This window comes from Phacochoerus africanus, chromosome 9, assembly GCF_016906955.1.
Source record: "Phacochoerus africanus isolate WHEZ1 chromosome 9, ROS_Pafr_v1, whole genome shotgun sequence".
In the NCBI taxonomy this organism is placed as follows: domain Eukaryota; kingdom Metazoa; phylum Chordata; class Mammalia; order Artiodactyla; family Suidae; genus Phacochoerus; species Phacochoerus africanus.
In genome coordinates this window covers 92257871-92282368 of record NC_062552.1, presented here as the reverse complement: position 1 = coordinate 92282368, position 24498 = coordinate 92257871, and the positions used below count along the sequence as shown (strand labels likewise).

At 36.6% G+C, this 24498-nt stretch overlaps 1 protein-coding gene and 1 pseudogene across 8 annotated transcripts in view; both read right to left on the bottom strand.

Annotated features, from left to right (window-relative positions):
- The window catches only part of FUT8 (fucosyltransferase 8), a 282389-nt gene that overhangs the window by 3988 nt on the left and 253903 nt on the right, over positions 1-24498 (bottom strand). For all 7 annotated transcript variants that reach the window (XM_047797856.1, XM_047797853.1, XM_047797851.1 and 4 more), the window contains 3 exons: positions 21044-21290; positions 16644-16820; positions 5206-5356 (listed from right to left, as the gene is read on the bottom strand). In XM_047797856.1, coding sequence (XP_047653812.1) covers positions 5206-5356; positions 16644-16820; positions 21044-21290 — 575 coding nt within the window. The remainder of the gene's footprint in view (positions 1-5205; positions 5357-16643; positions 16821-21043; positions 21291-24498) is intronic.
- Positions 7520-10419, bottom strand: LOC125136920 (transmembrane protein 106B-like; annotated as a pseudogene). Its single transcript, XR_007137260.1, has one exon. The product of XR_007137260.1 is annotated as a transmembrane protein 106B-like (transcript).

Below are 24498 nucleotides of genomic sequence, written 5' to 3'. Positions count from 1 at the left end.
CTCCAGAGCTTTGTCAGAGCAGACGGGATCTTGGTTTTTTGGTTAAGATAGATGGGTGAGGAGATCTCCCAGTGTGAGAAGCTGGAAGTGGCTTCTTGTCTCACCAAGTGAGGCTGTGAACTTTTACTGTAAACTGCTTTGTTTTGCTATTCAATGAGAGAGCAGTATCCACTGCTGTTTCATGAGCCGTGTCTCAATGGAATGCTTATCCAGAGCCACCTGTCTGGAATAAGATGAATGCATTATCTGGTTTCTCCCTCTGGGCTTTCCAAAATCTGATTCAAAGTGTGATGAGGCCAGTTGTGTTGTGTGTGGATTTGGAATGAGACAACAGAATACCACGGGAACGTTGTATTAAGTGTCACGGGAAAAAAAATAATGTTGTCCTAAGGTGATTTTAACAATGGAAACTATTGAACAATGTTGGCTGCCCCTTAAAAATGTTGATTACCCATAGTCTTTAAAGTGAGCATCTACATCCACTTTTTATAAATCAGATTCCAGAGTAATAAAAACTGTTTCTAAAACTCTATAAGAAAAAGAAAAAAAAAAAGCAAAACCCAAAAAACCTTTTTGATATTTTGCGCATCTACAACTGAGCTGTCAACTGCTATTGTTTCTCCATCCATAATTACTTTGCTTCAGATTTAAGATGGCTTTGTCAAGAAAATAAATGACAAAGTAGATGTTTTGGGCATAGGCAACTTCCAGTAACACAGAGCAAGAAAGAGTATTTGGCAGAATAGTCTGGAATGTGATTGACTGCATAGCTTTCAAAACTTACTTGATGATTTTGAAAAATGTTAATATTGCCTCTAGTTTTCAGATTGAATCCTGAGGATTGCTTTATAAGACTTTTAGAACAAACTTGGCTTTGAGAAACAGCTCTGATGAAGGAAATCAGAAAACTTAGAGCATTAACACTAACAAAATTAGAGAGTAGAATCCTATTATTGGCTTTTAAAAACTTTTCACTTAAGGAGAGAGAATTCCCAGATCTCACTTGTAGATATAAAACCAAGAAACCCAAAGACTGAGAAGAACTGGTCCAAAACCTTGAAAGGAATCTTGATTAAGGTGTCATGACATCTGTGCCTGCAGTTTCTCAAACATCAGTCAAATCTTTTCTTCTAGCATGGCATTTCATTCTTCCAGTATTGTTTGCAATAGCACAGGTCCACAGATAAATGCTTTCTCACTATTGCCACATAGCATAAGAGTCCTCAAAGGACAGTATACAGGAGACAGAAAGTTTACATGACTAAAACCTCAGGATTGTCAAGGCATTATGAAGAAGATACTCAACTTTTATCCCTTCTAATCATCTCTTGAGCTAAGATTATCATCAAGGAAAGTCTGAAAGTTGGTTGCCCATGTTTTATTCTGGGCTGAGATTTGGTTGTCAGTGTTTTATTCTCTTGTCATCCTTCTGGATGTGAGGCTTTAGTCTTCTCCTGTTTTCTAGCATGCCTGTGGCACATACAGGAAAGTCTGCAGATTAATTTCTCCAAGTCAAATATACACAAATTCACTTGCATTTGCTAAAGCAAATACTATGACTTATCACTCTTTAGGAATGAAGAGTTTTTGCTTCTGAAAATTCATATTATATGGTAATTCTCTCTTACAATAAACAAAATAAAATAAAGTGGTACACTGGTACAGAAATCAATATGTGGAATGTAACTGGTTATTCTTCTTAATGAAGAATTGTTACACCCATTCAATGCACATGGTGATGGTGTGGAACCTAAGCATCACCCATGAGCAGAAACAGAGTGCCCCTGAATGGTCTATTTCACGCTCCTTCTAAAACATGAGAGCATATAGTCTGAAATGGGGCCATGTGAAAAAGAGCTGCTAAAATCAATACTGCGAGTCTAACAGGCAAAGATGTTCCTTTACCTATTCCAATATAAATAATAATAACAGCTAACGTTGTATTAGCATATTGCAAAGTACTATTCTCAGTGTTTTATATACAGTAACTCTTTAATCCTCATAAAAACTTATGTAGTAGGTATTATTATTATTACTTCTACCGCTGTTTCTACAGGCAGGGGGGAAAAAGTCAGTGATAGGCTAAATAATTTGTTCAAACACTACAGAGCCACTAAGTAGTCAAAGCTGGATTAAAACCCAGGTGGTCTGACTCCAGAGTCCAAGTTGCCTCATTCTCTGCCTGCTGAAGTCAATGGCTTGACACTTCGATGCCATCAGGGACTTTTTCTCAAACTCCACTGCTGCTGCTGCTGAGACATTTGGGGGGCATTTTTCAAATAATTCTAATTTTGATTTATGGAAAGGAAACCTCTACAAGTCAGCAACCAATTTAATTCACACTGCAAAAATATTAAACTGTACCAAATGCCTTTATACTGAAAATATTTTAAAAAAATACTGAGTTGCCAGAAAACCCAAAATTGATCACTGACTGAATTATTTCACAATCTCAAATGCTACAGCTGTTAGCCGTCAAGAAACGTACGTAACAGTGGAGGTGATCACATTTAGCAAACTGCTACTCACTATGTAAATGTAAGGAATTTCTATTGTTAAACTTTTATTCTGAGCCCTAACATAAAATGTTTGGTTCAAATGAGCAGAGTTATTTTGGATGAACTCTGACTTGCCAAGAGTTTTTAGGAACATTATAATATATAAGCATGGATCAAATTCCTTTGGACACAACCAGACCTCTCAGCACTATTCTTTCTTCACATGAACTGGATCTGAGGTCTGGAAAACATACTGAGGTTGGTATTATGCATAAAATAGAACAAAGTAGTATGAACAATATGCTCTTCAAACCTGGACAGCTTTCCTTTATCACGAAGTGAGAGAAGTCCTGATTTCTGGGTCAAAATTAGAGTTATGAGGCTAGGAGGATCAAAAATTCTATACCACATTCTTGAAAAGGAAAAAAAAATTTTCTGTCTAGAATGAGTTTCATGGTATTATTAAGAAGGGCTGGAAGAAAGCAAGCAAAACAGAGCACATTCCTGTAAGTCCTGGTGTCTACCTGAATGTAAGATTGGTAAATGTTTAAACATGTATACATTTATTTAATTTTAGAGCTCTATGACTACAGCAGTGGTTCTCAACAAGGGTGATTCTGCCCTCTTACCACCACCCCCCTCCCTGGGACATTTGGCAATGTCCACAGATAAATGCTTTCTCACTATTGCCACCAACCATTGTTGGTTGTCACAACTTGAGGTGAGGGTGCTACTGGTCAGGGATGCCGCTAAGCTCCCTACAACACACAGGACAGCGCCTCATCACAACTTATCTGGCCCCAAATGCCAGAGTGCTAGGCTCAGAAACCCTGGACGAAAGGAGTGGACTTTAGGCCGCCCTAAAATCTAGGCCTATAGAGGAGGTGTTACATCTGGGAAAGTGACTCTTGATTCATTCATTCTAACAGTAAGCATTCAAAAGTGTGTTATTTACACCTGCTGATCTGGTAGGCACATAGATTTTCGAAAGCAGTTGAGAAGGACCAGGTATTTATAACTCCCCGCTCCACCTCCCATAAGAACAGAAAGGGGATCTTTTCAAAGCCAGGATCCTCATCCCAGTTAGGGAGAAACATCAGCTATGGATGCCTTCATGCTTTCCCTTCCTATTAGGATTGCTGTTATGTGACTTCTGTTCTGCCCATCTGTCTTTGGGTCTTAAGTTGTATTCTTATTTCAGATTGAAAGAACTCATATAGCCTTTGCTGGGGTAAGTATCTTTCCAACAATTATATCACCATATTTGTGCATTGTCAAATAATAAAAAACTGTCCACTTCTTTATACTCTTTGCAGTATATACCCATGTAAATAATGTGGCTTTCCTTTTCTTTTTTTTTAGGGCTGCACCTGCAGCATATGGAAGTTCCCAGGCTGTGGGTTGAATTAGAGCTGCAGCTGCTGGCCTACACCACAGCAATGCAGGATCCTTAACCCACTGAGTGAGGCCAGGGATCAAACCCACATCCTCATAGATACTAGTTGGGTCCTTAACCTGCTGAGCCACACCAGAACTCCCACATTTTCTTTTCTCTGCTTCTTCTAAGCTTTTAGGTATACATTTATGTTACATGATTTATATTTCTTGGTCATTATTCTCTAATCACTTCATGTGAGTATTCTGCTGACTAGATTCTAGACCATGGTAAGATCTGTGTCACCAATCTCCTTTGAGATTCCCTCTATATCTAGTATAAATCTAAGCACAATCAATCATTTAACAGCTTATTGAATGAACTAACCAATAACTGCACAAAAAAGAGAGAGTTAAATAAAATCCACAATAAATATTTCTATGCTGATATTCTACTGGGCATATAAGGCTGATTGGACCACTCATAAAAACACATACACCAAACCAATAATTCAATTTCCTATAACAATTAAACTTGGAGTTCCTGTTGTGGCTCAGTGGAAAGCCAGCTAAGAACCATGAGGTTGCAGGTTTGATCCCTGGCCTCACTCAGTGGGTTAAGGATCCGGCGTTACCATGAGCTGTGGTGTAGGTTGCAGACGCAGCTCAGATCTAACGTTGCTATGGTTGCGGCAGAGGCTGGCAGCTGTAGCTCCAATTAGATCCCTAGCCTGGGAACTTTCATATGCCATGGATGCGGCCCTAAAAATCAATAAATAAATAAATAAATAAAATTAAACTCAGAGAGTGATTGTAGTACAGTATTACTTAAATGTACAGTTTCTTGCTTCGTAGAAATATAAAGGGACTTGAAGAGGAATTATATTTATTCTTCATTATTTTCTATAAAGCAATCAAGTGAGGCAAAATGCTGAGCATTCAAGCCTCTCAATATCACTGCATTGATGTGTAGAAATGGATGGATTCTCATTCCATATTGACTGTATGTAGAATCAGAAAGTACTAAGTGAACTTAATTCATTGCTTTTTCTGTTAAATGTGGTGAACAAGCCAAACACTTTAAACAACTCCAGTAGCTGGCATCAGTGGAGATATATTCAACCACTTGCAAACAACTAAATATTCAGTGTACTCAAAGAGCTATGTTTTTTGGAATCTTCTCATTCTTTCACAAAAGTATCATCCCCAAATATTAAAAAAAGAAATCATACCTGAGTCATGATAACTAAAATTAAAAAAAAAAAATCCAAGAGTCCTGACCTGATACAACCAAAAAGTACTGACTACTTAAAAATGCCCTACTATCACTTACCTGGGATGAAAAAGTACACACTAGGAAGTCTGCCTGGGAGAGAAAGTGTATATCCAGGATCACACCCCGAAGTGAATTTTCTGTGTATCGATTATGCAGTCCAGCTGACCAAGAGATAGAGTTATCACTAATAAATTCATAACTGGGGTACCTGAAAAAAATAAATTTATACAAAGTCATTGAAATCCTAAGATTTTACCAGGAAGTAGTATCCTATCAGCAGGAGGTAGACCAGCAACTTTAACCAGGAGTCTCTCTCTTTCTGACAGTAAGGGGAGCTCTAATTCTGGCATTCAATAAAGTAGCTGACAAAGCATCTTTGAATCTATCGGTGGAACAGAAACAATTTTGGGGTGCCCTGTATGTTAAAAGTTATTGGTATATCGTATAAAATACATCAGAATATATGCACCAGAATGTCCCTTCTCAACTCATAAAAGAGTGATAATAAGTGACCTTGAAGAGGTTTTTCAACCTGCTTTCATATTTTTTTCATACTGACACATTTCCATTTAATGCATTCCTTTCCCACCTTTCTCCTTAAGCATATATCTTTTAAAAATATAATTTATACATTGTCCTTTTTTTTCTTCCAGTTTTATTGAAGAAATACCCAGTGGAGTTACGGGACTGTATGGTAGTACATTTTCTTTCTTGGCTGCCCCTGAGCCAGGGACTGGATCTGCGATGCAGTTGTGACCTATGGTGGATCCTTTAACCTACTGTGGCAGGCTGGGGATCAAAGCTGAGTCGTGGCGTTACAGATACGCTGTCGATCCTGTTGTAATACAGCGGGAGCTCCAAGGTAGTGGCTCCAAGAAATTTTTTTTTCCTCAAAAAATTCCTCTGTACTTCTTTCTATAGTGGCTGTATCAATTTATATTCCCACTAACAGTACAAGAGGATTTGCTTTTCTCCACATCTTGCTAATATTTGTAATTTGTTGTATTTTTGATAATAGCCATTCTGATAGGTATAAGATACCTAACTGTGGTTTTCATTCATATTTCTCTGATTAATAGTAATGTTAAACGTTTTTCTGTGTGCAGTAGTGCCCACCTATATGTCGTTTTTAGAAAATTTCCATTCAGGTCCTCTGCCCATTTTTCAATCAGATTGATTTTTTTGTGATATTGAGTTGTGTAAGTTCTTTGTATTTTTTTTATATTAACCCCTTGTTAGTGTATTATTTGCAAATATCTTCTCTCATTCAGTAGGTGGCCTTTTCATCTTGTTGATAATTTCATTTGCTATGGAAAAGCTTTTTAGTTTGATGCAATCCTATTTATTTATTTTCATTTTTGCTTGCTCCCCTTGTCTAGGGAGAAAGATCCAAAAAAATACTGCTAAGACCAATGTCAAAGTATGTACTGCCTATGTTTTCTTCTAGAAGTTTTTATGGTTTCTAGGCTGAAATTTAAGACTTAAATCCGTTTTGAGTTTTTGTTTATGGCATGAGAGGTAGTCTGATTGGATTCTATTTCATACAGCTGTCCAGTTTTCCTAACAGCATTTATTGAAGAGGTTGTCCTTTCCCCATTGTGTATTTTTGCCTCCTTTGTCATAGATTCATTTAAGTGTGGGTTCATTTCTGGGCTTTCTGTTCTGTTTCATTGATCTATGTGTCTGTTTTTGTTCCTGTACCATACTGTTTTGATTACTGTAATTCTGTAGTCTGAAGCCAGGGTGCATGATACCTCCAGCTTTTTTGGTTCTTTCTCAAGATTGTTTTGGCTATTTGGGGGTCTCTTGTGTTTCCAAACAAATTTTAGAATTATTTGTTCTAGTTCTGTGAAAAATGCCATTGGTATTTTGATAGGGACTGCCTTGGCTATGGTTGGTTTAACAATATTATTTTTTCCAATCTATAAGGATGGTGTATCTTTCCATTCGTTTATGTCATCTTCAACTTCTTTCATGAGTGTCTGATCTTGTACCTCCTTGGTTAGAGTAATTCCTAGGTATTTTATTCTTTTTGATGTGCTTGTAAATAAGATTTCTAAATTTCTCTTTCTGATAATTCCCCATTAGTTTATAGAAATAAAACAGATTTCTATATATTAATTTCATATATTGCAACTTATTGAATTTATTTATTCTAATAGTTTTCTGGTGGTGTCTTTAGTAGCATTTTCTATCTATAGTATTACATTATCTGTAAACAGTGATAGTTTTGCATCTTCCTTTCCAATTTGGTTTCCTTTAATCTCTTTTTGTTGTGTGATTGCTGTGGCTAGGACTTCCAATATTATGTTGGTGAGAATAGGCATCTTTGTGTTGTTCTTGATCTTAGAGAAAGAGCTTTAGCTTTTTTTTTTTTTGTCTTTTTTGCCATTTATTGGGCCGCTCTCACGGCATATGGAGTTCCCAGGCTAGGGGTCTAATCGTAGCTGTAGCCACCGGCCTACGCCAGAGCCACAGCAACACGGGATCCGAGCCATGTCTGCGACCTACACCACAGCTCACGGCAACGCCGGATCATTAACCCACTGAGCAAGGGCAGGGATCGAACCCGCAACCTCATGGTTCCTAGTAGGATTTGTTAACCACTGTGCCATGATGGGAACTCCAAGCTTTAGCTTTTCACCATTGAGTATTATGCTAGCTGTGGGTTTGTCATATATTATGGCACTTTTTATGTTGAGGTATGTTTCCTCTATATCCACTTAGTTGAGAGTTTTATAAATGAAAGTTGAATTTTGTCACAGGCTCTCTCTGCATATAAGAGATGATCATATGCCTTTTATCTTTTGTTTTGTTAATGTGATGTATCGCACTGATTGATCTGCAAATACTGAACCATCCTTGAATCCCTGGGATAAAAATCCATTTGATCACGGTGTATGATCCTTTTAATATATTGTTGGATTTAGTTTGCTAATATTTTTCTTGAGCATCAAAATATTTTATTTCAAACCTATGCCTGATCCAATATGTAACTGGAACCATAGTCACATTCTAGAGGTTTCCAAATTTCATTTTCCTGTTTTTTAAAAAATTTTTTTATGAGCAACTTACTATATTTTAAATCTGCACCACTTCGATATTTATTAAAGCTATAGAAAAGTCACACAATTTACTTACAGTACAATAAATGATTATAAGATTGCACAAAAATTTCACAGAACTGTTACTAACAGGGAAAGACATGTGAAATGAATTATTTCAAGGTTCTTAAAATTTTAAGGTACAGAATTTTGCAAAGATTATTTTGGTTTATAAGTGTTATGCAAGTACTAGCTTGAAATAAGACTAACAACACACAAATAAGTAGGATTTCAAATAAAAAAATACATTTTAGCTAAAAGCTAAAATAGTATATAGCTGAAATACTACTAAGTAGCACTGGGGATTTATAAACAGGAAAAAAAGGTTATTCTTTTAAAGTCTTCTATGAATAACAGGACCTCAGTATTATTCTATTAAAACATCAGAGGAGTTCCTGCTGTGGCACAATGGGACCCCACTGTGGTGCAATGGGACCACCAGTGTCTTGGGAATGCTGGGACACAGGTTTGATCCCCAGCCTGGCACAGTGGCTTGATGATTCAGCATTGCTGCAGCTGTGGCTTAGGTCTCAATGCAGCTTGGATCTGATCCCTGGTCGGGAAGTCCACATGCTGCGGGGCAGCAAAAAAAAGAAAAAGACTCAAAAACATTAGAAATAAAGTTTCTCAAATTATGTTCATAACCAAAATTACGTTTTCACTAGTGATTAGAGCTGTGAATTCCAAATAATTATTTATTGTTCTGTAGGAGAAGTCTAAGTTTTCTCCTTTGGGGTTCAGAAGAGAAGAAAACCAATCGGTAAATTTAGACTCAAGTAAAAGATCCTGGTACAAATATCTGAACACAAAGTGGAGAGCTATAATAACCTAGAAGTCCACATACTTTTAGCTCTACTCTTAGACAGAAGTATAAAGTTTAGGTTATTCAATTTAAGATCTCCTATCAGGAAGTAAGTACCTCATCCTTTAGAGTTCGGAAAACACCAGTAGGTATTTCTTTTTCTCCAGGTGCACTTTTCAGTGTTTACTGCTGTGGCTGAAATACATTTAGATATTCAGATTGATCCAACTGATAAGTTGTGTTCCTTCCACAATCAACATACTAGTACTCTTCCTGGGATATCTGTTCTGAGTGTCCAAAGTGAGTTGTTGCATCATGAGTACTATGCTATGCACTTTGATGGATATCATTGTACAGAAATCAAACATACAACTCATTTCCTCTGCTATGATAGTAGGTACTGTATAATCAACTTGTTTCATACCCAGTGGACCAATATTAATACGTTGTTTAAATAACTGTTTTTGAAAATTGAACTTGTGAAGTGATATTTTCAACTTCAACAGAATAATAGTTACTGTTCATTACATTTAATGTTATTTGTGATATTTAAATACATTGTATGCTTTTGAATATCATAACTGATGCATGCTGTTCTTATGCCAATATATTTCAAATCACTAGTGAGGGAAAAGGAAAAACATAGCCAATCCAGAAAGAAGCAAACAAACAGAGAAGCCATCCATACAGTTTATTCTTCTTGACCACTGTATGGAATCAATGATATCAGCTGGTTTTCTTGTGCCCTAGGAATTCTTCCTGTTCCTTGACAAGTGGGGCAAATAACACTATCTCTTCCTATAAATTCCACATGGAGAAACTGAGAGACTTCTCCACTTCTTCCATCTTCATTATGGACTTCACTATTAACCAACTAATTTCTCATATTTTCAGTTGATATTACTCCATCATAACCATCTTTATTTGAGTGCAAAGGCAAATGAGAAAAAGATTTTCTCATGTCAGCACATGGGGTGCTGCGTAGTCTTGAGCTGTCTCCATGGGAACAGGTCCGAGGACAGGGTTATGGAGTCCCCAGACTCAGGTGCTAGGGCTAGAGTCACTGGCTTGCAGTGCTGGGCCACTGTAGGGTCCCAGTTTGTTAATATTTTGTTAAGGATTTTGGTATTTCATCAATGATATTGACCTGTAACTTTCTCTTTTTTTTGGTGGCATCTTTGGTTTTGGAATCAGGGTTACAATGGCCTTGGTAGAATGAGTTCAGAAGTGTTTCTTCTTCAACTTTTTGAAACAGTTTGAGAAGCACAGACATTGACTCTTCTTTAAATGTTTCATAAAATTCACCTGTGAAGTCACCTAGTCCTGGACTTTTGTTTGTTGGGAGTTTTTTGATTACTGACTCAATTTCATTACTGGTAATTGGTTTGTTCATACTTTCTATTTCTTCCTAAATCAGCCTTGGGAGACTGAATATTTTTAGAAATTTATCCATTTCTTCTGGATTGTCCATTTATTGGCATGTAGTTGGCTTGTAGCAATCTCTTACGATCCTTTGATTTCTGTGGTGTTGGTTGTAACATCTCTTTTTTCATTTCTGATTTTATTTGGGTCCTCTTTTTTTCCTTCATGAGTCTGGCTAAATGTTTATAAATTTACTTATCCTTTCAAAGAACCAGCTCTTAGTTTCATTTATCTTTTCTATTTTTATCTTTTTAATTTTTAGTGTTTATTTTGTTTCTGCTCTGATGTTTATTATTTCTTTCCTTCTAACTTTGGGCTTTGTTCTTTTTCTAGTTCCTTTAGGTGTAAAGGTAGGTTGTTTATTTGAGATTTTTCTTGTTTCCTGAGGTAGGCTTGTATTGCTATAAACTTCCCTCTTACAACCAAAGCTTTTGCTTCATCCCACAGATACTCATTACAGGTGTGTGTTTGTTTGTATACACACATGCACACTTACAATATACAAAATATATATACACACACAATATATGTAAAATTATTTTAAGTTGATTTTTTAAGTTTGAATGCTTTCTAATAATTCTGCATTTATATTCCTACTTCACCCTGCCCACATTTAATGTTTTAAAATATTTTACATTGTTTTGTGTATTCCTTAACTACTTATTGTGAATATAGAACATTTACTACTTTTGCCTTTTAACTTTCCTACTAGCTTTATAAGTGGTTGATTTACTACCTTCGATGTATGTTTGCTTTAACCAATGATATTTTTCCTTTCATAATTTTCGTATTTCTAGCTGTGGTCTTTTTTTAATTTTTAAAGTTTTACTGAAGTATAGTTGATTTACAGTGTTGTAATAATTTCTGCTATACAACAAAGTGATTTAGTTACACATATATGTGGTCTTTTCTTTTCTGCTTATGGAAGTCCCTGTAACATCTGTTGTAAAACCAGTTTAGAGGTGCTGAACAACTTCAGCTTATCTATAAAACTCTTGATTTCTCTTTTAAATCTGAGTGGCAGCCTTACTGGATAGATTATTCTTGGCTGTAGGTTTTTTTCCCTTTCATTACTTTAAATATATCATGCCATTCTCTTCTATCCTGTAAAGTTTATGCTGAAAAGTCAGGTGATAGTCTTGTGGGAGGTTCCTTATAAGCAAAATAGTTGTTTTTCCCTTGTTGCTTTTAAGATTCTCTTCAGCTTTAATTTTTGCCATTTCAATTACAATGTGTCTTGGTGTGGACCTCTTTGGATTGAGCTTGTTGGGAACTTTCTGTGCTTCCTGAACCTGAATGTTTCCTTTTCCAGGTTAGGGAAATTTTCAGCTACTGTTGCCTCAAATAAGTTCTCTGCCCCTTTCTCCCTCGCTTCTCCCCATGAGGTCCTTTAATGCAAATGCTCATTTGCTTTTGTTATCCCAGAGGTCTCTTAAACTGTCCTCATTTTAAAAATTCTTCTTTTCTGTTCAGCTTGACTGATTTCCACTACTCTGTCATCTAATTTGCCGATTTGTTACTCTGTTTCATCTAATCTACTGTTTCTACCCTTGACTCCTTCTAAAGTATTTTGTACTTCAGTTATGGAATTCTTTTTTGTTGTTGCTGTTACCTTTTAGGGCATATGGAGGTTCCCAGGCTAGAGGCTGAATTGGACCTGTAGCTGCTGGCCTATGCCACAGCCATAGCAATGCAGGATCTGAGCCTCATCTCTGACCTACACCACAGCTCATGGCAACTCTGGATCTTAACACTGAACAAGGCCAGGGATTGAACCTGCATTCTCATGGATGCTAGTCAGATTCATTAACCACTGAGCCATGACAGGAACTCCAGTTATGGAATTCTTTAGCTCTGTTTGGTTCTTCTTTGTATTTTCTAACACTTTGTTAAATTTATCACTGTGTTCATCCATTCTTTTCCTGAGTTCATTCAGTATCTTTATCTTCATGAGCATTACCTTGAACTTTTTATTGTGTAGACTGCTCATCTCCACTTTGCTTGGTTCTTCTTTTGGGGTTTGTTCCTTCATTTGGAACATATTTCTTTGCCACCTCATTTTGCCTAATTCTCTGTGTTTATTTGTATGCAATAGGCAGGTCAGTTACATTTCCTGTTCTTGGAGGAGTGGTTTTACGTAGGAGATATGCAGTGTGGCCCAGCTACATACTCCCCTCTGGGCACCAGGGCTATGACCTAAGGGTGCCTTGTATGAGAGCTGAGTGGATACTTCTTTTGTAATGGGGTCAACTACTGTGGGCACACTGGTAGGTGGGGCTAGTTCCCAGCCTGGTTGGCTACCAGGCCCTGCCTCATTGGAGGCTGCCAGCTGCTGTTGGGTTGGGCGGGGTTCTGATGAAGCTGGCTGCAGACCTATAGGTCCTAGGTGCTGGTCCTGTCTTGCTGGTGGACAGTGCTGGGTCCCAGCATAGCTGGCTATGGGGCCTGGGGTTATCAGTACTGGTGCTGATTAGTTGGTGGGCAGGTGAGCCCCCAGTGCTAAGAGGCTAGGAAGAGGACTCTAAAATGGTACTTGAAAGCAGCAGGGTCCTTGTGGTAGAATGAGCCCCTCAAAATGTCTACTGCCAGCATCTGTGTCCCCAGAGGGAGTACCAGTTGCCTCCTGCCTCTCTGGGAGGCTCCAACTTGCTTTCAAATTTGGTCACTGAGCTTTTCCCTTAGAATATAATATCGTGATTAAACTTCATTTATATTTCTAGTTCAGGATTTGTGATAATTCAGACTTGTCTCCCTTACTCCCCATCCTTAAAGCTCTATCTTAACAAATAATGGTAATAAAAAACCATTCTAATAAATTCATAAAAGCAAATTCCTTGTAGATGTCTACCAACTAACACTGTGGTAGTCCTGGAAGGATATGTGTTGAAAATATTAAAACAGGATGTCTTTTTAAAAAAAAACTACCATATGTTCAAATGATTCTACTCTGAATTAGAGGCTTAATTATACTCTAATTGCATAGGGTATACATTTTCTTGGTTCAAGAGGTGGATTAGAGTAAGTTACAAACTTTTGGAAGTTACATGTAAAGGGGATATCATTGTCCCTACTTTATATCATTTCTTAAGAACTAAATAAATTAAGCAGTGTGAAGAGATTAGAAGATACCTGACATGTAGTAAATGCTCAATAAGTATTAGCTGTGATTGTTAAGCATTCCTCTCCCAGATATCCACCTGGTTTTATCTCTTACTTCCCTTAGATCTCCGCTGAAATGCTGCCTTATTAGCAAGGAGTCAAGCAATCCCTATCCCTTGTACTTGCTTAATTTTTCCCCATGGCTCTTATTATCATTGAACGTAACATATATTTACAGTTTATTTACTGCCTGCATCCAATCCCCACCTCCATCATCCCTAACTGGAATTTAAGCTCTGTAAAGAAAGGTATTTCATCTGCTTTGTTCACTCTGTTATTCTCAGTACCTGGGAGAGAATCTGGACTATAACGAGATCAATAAGTATTTGTTGAAAGAATAAAAGTTCCTATTTATAAGGAATGAGACAGCAGGAGTCAGTTTACATGTCTTTTTCTCACACAGTATTTCTGAAAGGTTAGGACTATACTGTATTTTCCTCTGCCTCAGAGCATTTAGCACTCCATACAATGTGACGTGGATAAATACATGAACAAGTGAGTGCTACCTATGTCTGGGACTTTTCCTAATTCTCTAACAGCTGCTTCAGATTTCTCTTCATTTCACAGCCACCAAGGAGCTTTCTCTCATTGACTCTAATAATGACTGTGAAGGAAAAGTCTCTGAGCACTGGTATTCAACGCTCAAATCCATTTGGCCTCATTATTTTTGACATTCTGCCCTCCTCAACTCTGAATCAGGGAGATGAAGGAAATGTCACATTTGTTCTAAAAAGAAAACAACCAAAAAGACTTTTAATGTGATTCCTATGAAGCTGCACCTCCAGGCATGAGGCAGAAACAGAAACAAATAACTATGGAAAGGCTGAAGGGTGGAGGAGGTGGGGAATTGTTAAAACATACCAGTATAGGTTTTATCCTTGAATAAAGACTAACTCTGTCAGCATAGTTTGGGTGCTCAATGAAACAAAGACAAGAGTGATCCTTTTACTGAGATGTGACACTAACAATACATCCTTCCTAACTTAAAGGCCTCTTCCTGGAACCAAACCAAAAGGGCACCTAAATTTTTCAAGTCCTAACTTTGTATGCAAAAGACAGCCTGATGAAGGATACTGGGTGTTGAAAAAGCAGACAGAAACAAAGTGAATAATGAGGAAAGGAGATTTCACACCTCAAGTAATGAATGAGCATGGAACTTTGCACACAAACATGATTCTGTCTTGTCTTATGCCTTTCAGCATGCCAGCAGAAGTCTTTACTGTGAGGTTGCAGAGATTGGCAAAGAAAAAAAAAAAAAAAGGTTTTTTTTCTTCTTCCATCTTGTAAAGATTTATTTTTTATATCACTCTCAAAGGACTAACTTCAAATTATAAACTAACATCAAATTTTCTTTCTGAACTCTTTCTCCAGATTGAAGACTGGGATTCTCCTCTTCATGATTTCACTACCTGGTATACAACTCCTTCAGGACAAGTATGTAAGGACACTGTAATTATCTGTTACATGTATATTACCTACTAGTTGGATAGTCTCTGAGATAAGGAGCCACGTATTGTCTTTTATCTTTTTGTGTATCCGAATGCCCTGTAACTGTGTCTATCATACTGTATGTAGTTCAATAAAATAGTGAAGAAATTTACCACTTTTTATTGCTGATTCCTCACTTCACATGGCAACCAAATTCTTTACAAAAATTTTTCTTGCCTCTACTATTCATTTAAATGAATCTAATTTTAGGAAGAGCTCAGCTAGCATTTTTGATCAAGAGCAAGCTAAATATGTAAATATTTAATCTGAGGAAATTTTTTTTTTGGTCTTTTTAGGGCCCCACCAGCCACATATGGAAATTCCCAGGCTAGGGGTTGAACTGGAGCTGCAGCTGCCAGCCGGCCTACACCACAGCAATGTTAGACCTGAGCCGCATCTGTGATCTATACTGCAGCTTGCAGCAACACTGGACTCAGCCCACTGAGCGAGGCCAGGGATCAAACCCACATCCTCATGGATACTAGTCGGGTTCTTAACCTGCTGAGCCACAACAGGAACTCCCTGATCTGAGAGATTTTTAATGACTTATTTTTTCCCTCCTATTTCATCCCTATCTTCAACCTCTACAATCTTAGAATACAATATTGAGTAGACAAATTTAATAGTTCTTATTTCTTTGACAGCAATGATTCTGTGATTTAAACCCTCTAACAGTGAATTATCTAAGGGAGAGATCTCCAAATGATCAGTAGTTACCACAGTCACTGGGATGCTGGTGCTAAAATCTCATCAATGAATTTAGTCTTAACCTAGGGAAACCTGAGGTGTAATACTAAGCAGCAAAGCATTAACTACCAGAGTCACATATAGCCTGATCTTGACCCTTTTTATAAAGGATAAGCTACCCAGAAAATTGATTCTTCTCTGTATGAATCCTATGCATCACTTAAGTTTAATTTTCTAACTTTTCACCCCCTTGAATCAGAAAAGTCTTATAATCACTTTGGATACTATATACCCTGTTGAGAGATTAATTCATGTTCTTGGTCACTAAAACAATAATGGAGGTTTTATGGTTTGCTTAGGTATCAACACCAATCCTGAGAGGTCAAAAGTAAAGTAAATTCAGAATGAAAAAAACATTTCAGTAAAAGAGTGAAGACAAGAAACAGTATTTAAATTTCCAAGAAAATCTTTAAAATGACTCTGAAAACCAAAGCCAGAGAGGGGAAAAATATGTATAAAATGATACTGCCGCGTTTGTAATAGGATACGGGTAAAAATGCTGCCTGGACTACCATGGAGAGAGGAGTTACCAGTTTCTGACTATACACACACAAATTTAACTTTTACTATTCCCACAAACCAAGTAGATTCTGCTGCCAACTGTACTCTAAGGGTTGGTTGGTGTGAAAACATCATGCTGCGTGATCAATCACAGCTGTAAAATGTTCATATACTTTTATCTACATGCTTGCAAATCCAGAAACCTAGCTTAAGAAAGTAATATGGATAATTTTAGGCACATCTCTTCACATCGGAAATTAGAAATAACTTACTTTGTTTTTGCCTCTTTTAACAAAGCAGGGTCATCTGTGGCCAAATACACCCTTTTTTTATCCACTTGCATTCTGCGAGCAAGAAGCTGAAAGTGTTCTTCAACGTGCACCATGTATTCCTCAATGGGATGGAAGGCTGCTTCCGTTCCCACTTTGTCTGTGCGTCTAACATGGACTCTGTGAGGGCAGAAGGAGAAAGTCAGATTCTGCTGAAAATATGCTAAGCCATCCAGTGCTTTTAGTGTATTTATGGTGGCATCATGGACACTTTAATTTTTCTTTCATTTTTGCCATTAGAAAAAATAAAACCAACATTTAAAAAATTCACACACGTATATTCTAAATATATTTGCATATTAACACAAAGAGAAGTAGAAAATAAGTCTTTGAAAATGCTTTCTTATAGAGAAAATAATTGGTATACCTGGAATAAATGGGAGATTCCAGGATTAGACTACATACAAGGCAGAAAATACCAAATAGCCTTCAAGGAAAAACTGGATATAACAAGATTTTTGACAATAAATGATACCAAGATTCACAGCTGTTATTATAGAACATTAGATATATCATTTGTAATGTTTTGATGCCGTTTTCTTTTTCTTCATTTTATCCTGCACCATCACTGTATTCCCAGCTTGTAAAATTTAAAGTTGTCCAAATAAGGGGTGGGGGAGGGAGTGGGGTGGATTGGGAGCTTGGGGTTAATAGATGCAAACTATTGCCTTTGGAATGGATTAGCAATGAGAGCCTGCTGTGTAGCACTGGGAACTGTCTCGTAACTTATGAAGGGGCATGATAATGTGAGAAAATAAAATGTATACATGTAGATGTGACTGGGTCCCCATGCTGTACAGTACAAAAAAAATTGTATTGGGGAAATAACAATTAAAATAATATAATAATAATAATAATAATAATAATAAAGTTGTCCAAATAAAACACAGACCTACATGCATTCTTCCTATAGTGCAATCAAGGCAGGCAAATCTTTTAAGAGTTCTTACTATTTTAAGTTCACAAAGCCATTCAAGCCTTTTTGTTGTAAGCATAATAAATTTCCTTTTTCTGCTTTTTATTCTATCAAACATAAGCGGATACTGATCTCATCTGTCTTATATAATAAAAGCTCCAAAACTGTAAAATTGGGAACACAGATTTACATTGTCCTGCACTGAATAAGGCGATGACTCCCAACAGTATTCTAATGAAAATAAGAATAATAGTAGTCATAGTTTGTTTTCATAAATTAAAACACTCCTTAAATTTGCCATTCCCACATCCCCCGCCCTTCCTCAAATTACTAAACCACTCTTCATATATGGAAAAAAGAAAAAAGGTAGGGATTTCCCATGGTGCGCATGGGAAACGAATCTGACTAGTATCCATGAGGATGAGGGTTTGATCCCTGGCCTCACTCAGCAGGTCGGGGATCCGGTGTTGCCGTGAGCTGTGGTGTAGGTTGCAGACACAGCTCAGATCCTTCGTTGCTGTGGCTCTAATGTAGGCCAGCAGCTGTAGCTCTGATTTGACCCCTAGTCTGGGAACTCCATATGCTGCCAGTGTGGCCCTAAAAAGAAAAAAAAAAAAAAAAAAAAGAAAAAGAAGAAAAAATAAGAGGCAGATTTGCTGCACTTTACGTCAGAATATGCAGGCATATCTTAAGCCAAGCTTAGGACCAGCTTTTTACTATGAATCTGGAGTGAGGATTTGATTTGAATGTAGTACCCTGACATCTTCATGGCTATTATTTCCTTTGCATTTTAGATGACAGTCCAGATGTGAATACAATCATATGAACACCTAATGTATCACCTTTTCCTTCCCACATTTTTCTTAGCCACTGGTTCTCTCAAGAAATTTGGAATTGTTCCCTGTGTTCCATAGAGATGAGATGGGTCAGAAAAAAGAATTCCAGTAAATTTCAATGAACAGTTTCATGAGAAGGAATACTATTTGAAATTCTGATTTTACCATATACTTATATTAGCTCTACTATTTAGAACAGGGTCAGTAACTCCTATACATATGAAGAAGAAGACATGGGGTTGGGGATGTAAAAACAAAGGAGAACTGTAACAATGGAAGGAAAAGTCAAATGAAGAGGAGTATCTGACATAGTGGCAGAGTACTACTAAGCAATTTTCTCAATTCTGCAAGTACCCCTGAAATTAGCCTTGGACCAATAATTTGAGAGAAGACCTTAACAGAATTTTTATGGAAGAATCAGAATGTTAGACTTGTGATGGAAATGAGAAGTTACTTAATTTATTGTGACTCTTTCATCTGACAGTTAAAGAAACTGGTGCTTCTGAAGACATTTTAGTGAACAAAAAGAGAGCATAAGGTAAAGGGAGGCTGGTTTCTTTCACATGCATTTCAACCCAGTCTTTACAAAAGTAAAAGTTGTTTGTGTACTTGCTTGATTTTCATTAACCATCAGGTTTCGCCAGGGCAAAGAATCTGATTTTATTTATTCCCAATTGAACCAAACACAATGAATGATGAATAGTGGGTAGACACAAAAATCTAATTGTTTATTACTGTATTAGTAGAACCCTTAGGTACCCATTATCTAACCTAGTTTTTTTTTTTTTTTTAATAAATGAAGAAAGAGTGACAATTAATGGAGGCCCAGAATGACCAAGTAAATTGTCCAAAGTACATAACTTGTTAGTGCTGGAAGCTAGATTGGACCCCCAGATTCTTAAATTCAGAGTACCCCTCTTTTATTACAGCACACTATCTCCACGTACAAGGAACTCAGTTGTCTTGTGGTACTTTAACTTTCTATATTTGGCCAGTTCTCAGTGTGGTGGACGGTCCACGGAAAATTAACGAGGGTAACCTTCTGGCATGTAAAATTACAGGAAATTCAAACAAAGTTAAAAGGGTGTTAATCTGGTTTTGCCTTTATTGTCTCTGGAACTTTGGGGTGAGCTTTTCTTTCTTTAGTTTCCTCATATGTAAAATGGTTATCTCTGCCCATTTCTCAGGATTGTGTTATAGGATCAATGAGATAATGCGGTTGAAGATATTTTGGTAATTTAAACTACTATATTGTATCTTTCTTCATCTTCCAAGATCCTATTCAAACACTGCATCTATGAAGGCTTTCATGATCCAGATGGAAGTACATTTCCCCTTCCCTGACCTCTCATAATAATGTTTATGCTTCTCTCAGGGTATTTATCACATTCTGCTTGTATGATATTAGTTGTGTAAGTCTCTTTTCCCATGGACTGACTGTAATAAACTGGAAGGAGCCATTAAAAAAAAAAAATCTCTGTCCCCTACAGTAGCAAGTATTTAATAAATGTTCTGCAGAATGAATCAACATAGGTATTAATATTAATCAATAGTTGACTTTTTTATAAAGAGTAAGCTGCAGAAAGTCATAGCCTAGCCTACAGATCTATTTTCAGGTATTATTTAAGCAACAGTCTCTCTGAAAGGCAATAATATATTACAGTGTATTTTTTTCCCACAGAACACAAAATCCCTTTTCATCCTTACACTATCATCATTTTCAGGGCAAATATTATCTTCTCTATTTTCAGATGAAAAAATCAAAGCCCAATAATACTATTATTAAATAACTTGACCCAGAATTAGGGAAAAGCCAGAAATATTACTGAAGTCACTTAACTCTCAGTCCTGTATTCTTCCCATTAGGCAAGGAACATTTCCCATGGCATCAGGACCTAGGAAAACTCTCCTTCCACAACTTTTTATGGATGGGTACAGAGCACATGCTTGTGAGCAAAGATGCACTTTTGGATTTTTCTTGCTTTGAGGATTTCCTGATACATCTCCCTTAACACAAGCATGAGACTGAATACATATACACATGATAATTACCAAGTGGGCCAAGAGATCATTTTAAATAGTAATTTTAACATTATCTTGTATCACAAGTGATATCTTTATTTTTAAAATAGCTTCCAAAACAAAAAAGAAAACAGAACATCAAAACTGCAAAATAATCACCATGGAAATTAATGAAGCCTAAGAATAAGATGCAATTGAAAGCTTTAAATGTGACGGCTTCACCTCATAGCCTTGTTAGAGTAAGACAGGAATCATATATAATATGCAAAATACTGCTAATAAAATAAAATTCTGCTGGTTTCCCCAGGAGAGACAGCTAATTTCAGAAATATGGGTTTAATATATTTCTTGACGGAATAAACGAGCAAATGAATGAGGGTGACAATTATGATGACTCAGCTGTTCTATGGGAACAAAGGAAGAGTATTCTCCCTATGGCCTAAAGTGAACTCTGGAACCTCTGTTTTTGGGTGGGACTATGAAAAGTACACTAGATCCTGCGAGGTTTCCTGTAAAGGTATACCCCTGATACAACTTATCACTTTATGAGGAACAAATCAGAGTCTTACCCAATAACTGGATGTTTGAAGCCTAGCTTCTTGGTGGCCTCTTCTATTTCCTTTTCCAGCCAGGGTTGTGGGCGAATCAAGTACTTGACAAACTGGGATACCCACCACACTGCAGGATCACCATGGACTCGTACAAGTCGATCTGCAAGGTCTTCTGGGACAGCCAGGGGTAAATATGGAGGACGAGGATGAACACTGTCTACAATGGGGAGCTCAACCACCTGAACATTTTTGTCCTTTACTTCACCTGAGGGAATATCAAAACATACCATCATCACCACGTTGTATTCCTTACACAACTACCATTTGACAAGAGTTCACTCTAGATGTTTTTATCTTCACGGAAACTCTAAAATAACTTCATTTTACAGAGGAAGTTCAGTAACTTGCCCTAGGTACTGGAGTAAAAATGACAGAGCTGAATTTCATATTCAGGTTGGTCTGCTTCTCAAGTCCAGGACCTTTCCTTTTTTATCATAATATGCTGCCATATCAACACCTCATATCCCAGATGAGAACAGTATCCAGCACTCAAAGTATCAAATAACCATACTGCCCGTGAACATGGCCCCCTAAGCAAAGTTCTGCTTTTTGGAATTAGACAAAGTATTCTCAAAACCTTCATCTTGTCATTATAGCGAATGACTCTTACATATTTTCATGACAGAGCACAATGACTCTAGAGATATCTAAAGTAAGTATCTTTTTTTTTTTTGTCTTTTTAGAGCCACACCTGTGGTATATGGAGGTTCCCAGGCTAGGGGTCTAATCAGAGCTACAGCTGCTGGCCTACACCACAGCCAAAGCAATGCCAGATCCTCGCCACGTCTGCGACCTACACCACAGCTCACGGCAATGCTGGATCCTTAACCAACTGATCAAGGCCAGGGATTGAACCCTCAAACTCATGGTTCCCAGTCAGATTTGTCTTCACTGCACCACAATGGGAACTCTGAGTATCTTTATCTTTTGAAGAAAAGAAAAATTAGGTAGTTCTAAAGTTGTTTTTTTTCTTGGCCAAAATTAGACCTATTATATTCTCAATGATGATAATAACAGAATCTGTACAGATTGTTTACCTGGATATTAATTTAAAGTTAGAACAGAGATAGTTTTTGTAGGTGACGATTACTTTCAGAACCAATTTCTATATACCATTAATGTAACTGCTGTTCTATCACCTCTATAAGGCGACGAGAACAAACCGAAAATGTGATAACCAGCATCCCTGGAGTTTATATACTAAAGACCACATAGTAATAACTAGAAAACACAAAGAGACCAGGCAGAAAGATTTCACAAATATAAAATATACTGATTTAAAACTTCAATAACAGACAATGTTAATCTGAATATACAAAATAACTCCAGTTAAGGTGTCATCATTGTGCGCAATAAATTAGAATCATAGTTAATCACTGGACCATTAAAGAAAGAATGTACTTGTAGAGAATGGACCCAGAATATGTTTAAAATGTATTCAGAAGAATGAAACACAGTCCTCAAATTCTGTTTTTCTACATATATGAAAAAAAATTTTAAATAAATTACATGATCTGGGTATGTAATCACTCAGATGACTGCATGGTTATTAGAAAGTCAGGTGGTGTAACTAAGAATTAAAAATGTCTGGTTTATAATCTCTCTCTCTCTGATACATAAAAGTCATTTCAGGATTCTTAGAACAAAGCCCTTGAAACATGAGATTTGTTGCATGAATAATAGTAATAAAAAATTCACCACCAGTATTGCAGTTCATCTAGTATACCAGTTAAGAAAGAGCTGAGCACTTTTATCAGATGAGAAACTTATAATTAAGAGTGTATGGAGAAAGAGTGAGCTGTATTTTAAATTAAACTCTAACAGCCTCCCTACGGCAAGGAAAACTGGAGTGCTTTTCCTGATGTGGAGATGATAAGAAAAAAAGTCAGGTAGTAAGGTAGCACACCTTTTTATTTTATTTTTTTTGTAAAAAACAAAGAGAGAAAGAAAGTGGACCCTGGCTTCTCATATAAGACCATAAACAAAAGCGAAATGAGTAGGGCTACTTCTTTTTTGTGATTTCTTCCTAAAAAGATTATTCTAAATGTCCCATGTAACTAGCTCCAAACATCACTCATGTGAAAGTATTACCTCCTGATAGTCCCGAGGCCTCAACTGCCTTATAGTTAACCTTACTTACTATTTCATTTTAGAAAGAAATGAAAATGATCCCTACACCTTCAAGACACAGAACTCAGCTTATATTCATTTATTCATTCATTCACTTGTTCAAATATTTACTGATACTATTATGCCAAACACTGAACTTGGAAGAGTATGGACTGATGAAATGGTTCCCGCTGTTCAAGATTTCTAGTTCAAAAACATCACCTAGAACTAGATTGCTTTTGGTGAAAGAAAAATAAACAAAATAAAACAAAACACCATGACCAACAAACATGCTATCCAAAAATATATCAAAGACTCAATTGCCTAGTAAAATATTAAGAAAGGGATATTCATATTTATAAATGAAAAAATTATCATAGAATAAAAGTTTAGCTTTCTCAATGATATATTTCAAAGTGAAATAACATATAACATAGTATAAGCTGTAGAAGGAATTTTCTTTTACTTGATTACCACATAACATCTTTTTATTCTATTGGAATATACATTCAAAAGAACTTAAATCTGGAACAGATCCTAGAGATAATCTTATTCAGTGTTTTATAAACTTGAGTCATTTGTGTACCACCTTTGTAATTTTTACCATATCCATGTACTACTTAATGTTTGTTTTTTTCCTCACGTTTTTGTTTATTGTCTCTTTGTTACAACAAATTCTGACGGGCCTTTGTTAAAAAAATCTAAGAGTTCATAAGTATTCTACATTCATTGCAAAGTGTACATTTCAGTAATGCTATGTCCCACTTACTGCTTTTTACTTTGAATTCCACTTAATTATTATAATATGGCAGTGGCCACTGTAACTTGCATTTTGTTTGCATTTTCTCTGGTATAATCTAATTCGATGTTTAATTTTAAACTCTTGATACATTTTGTTTTCATAACCAATTTACATTTCCTATGATATACCCACCTCATTCTCACCATGTTATTTTATGCTTTCTCTTGATTGTGCTTTCTTTTTTTGCTGTTGAGCATAATTGATTTACAAAGTTACATTAATTTCAGGTGTACAACAAAGTGATTCTGTTATACATACACGTATATCTATACTTTTTCAGATTCTTTTCCCTTATAGTTTATTACACAATATTGAATACAGTTACTTGTTCTATACGGCAGGCCCTTGTTGACTAAGAGAGGCTAAGAGGACTTCTCAAAGTTAATACAGCTAATAAAAGGGCCAGATCAGACTCTAGGGTTTACTCCATTGCTTGTATTACATTCTGCTTTCTGAACATACATTTTTAAAAAAGCACTTAAGTCCTTTGATCAATCAAGAG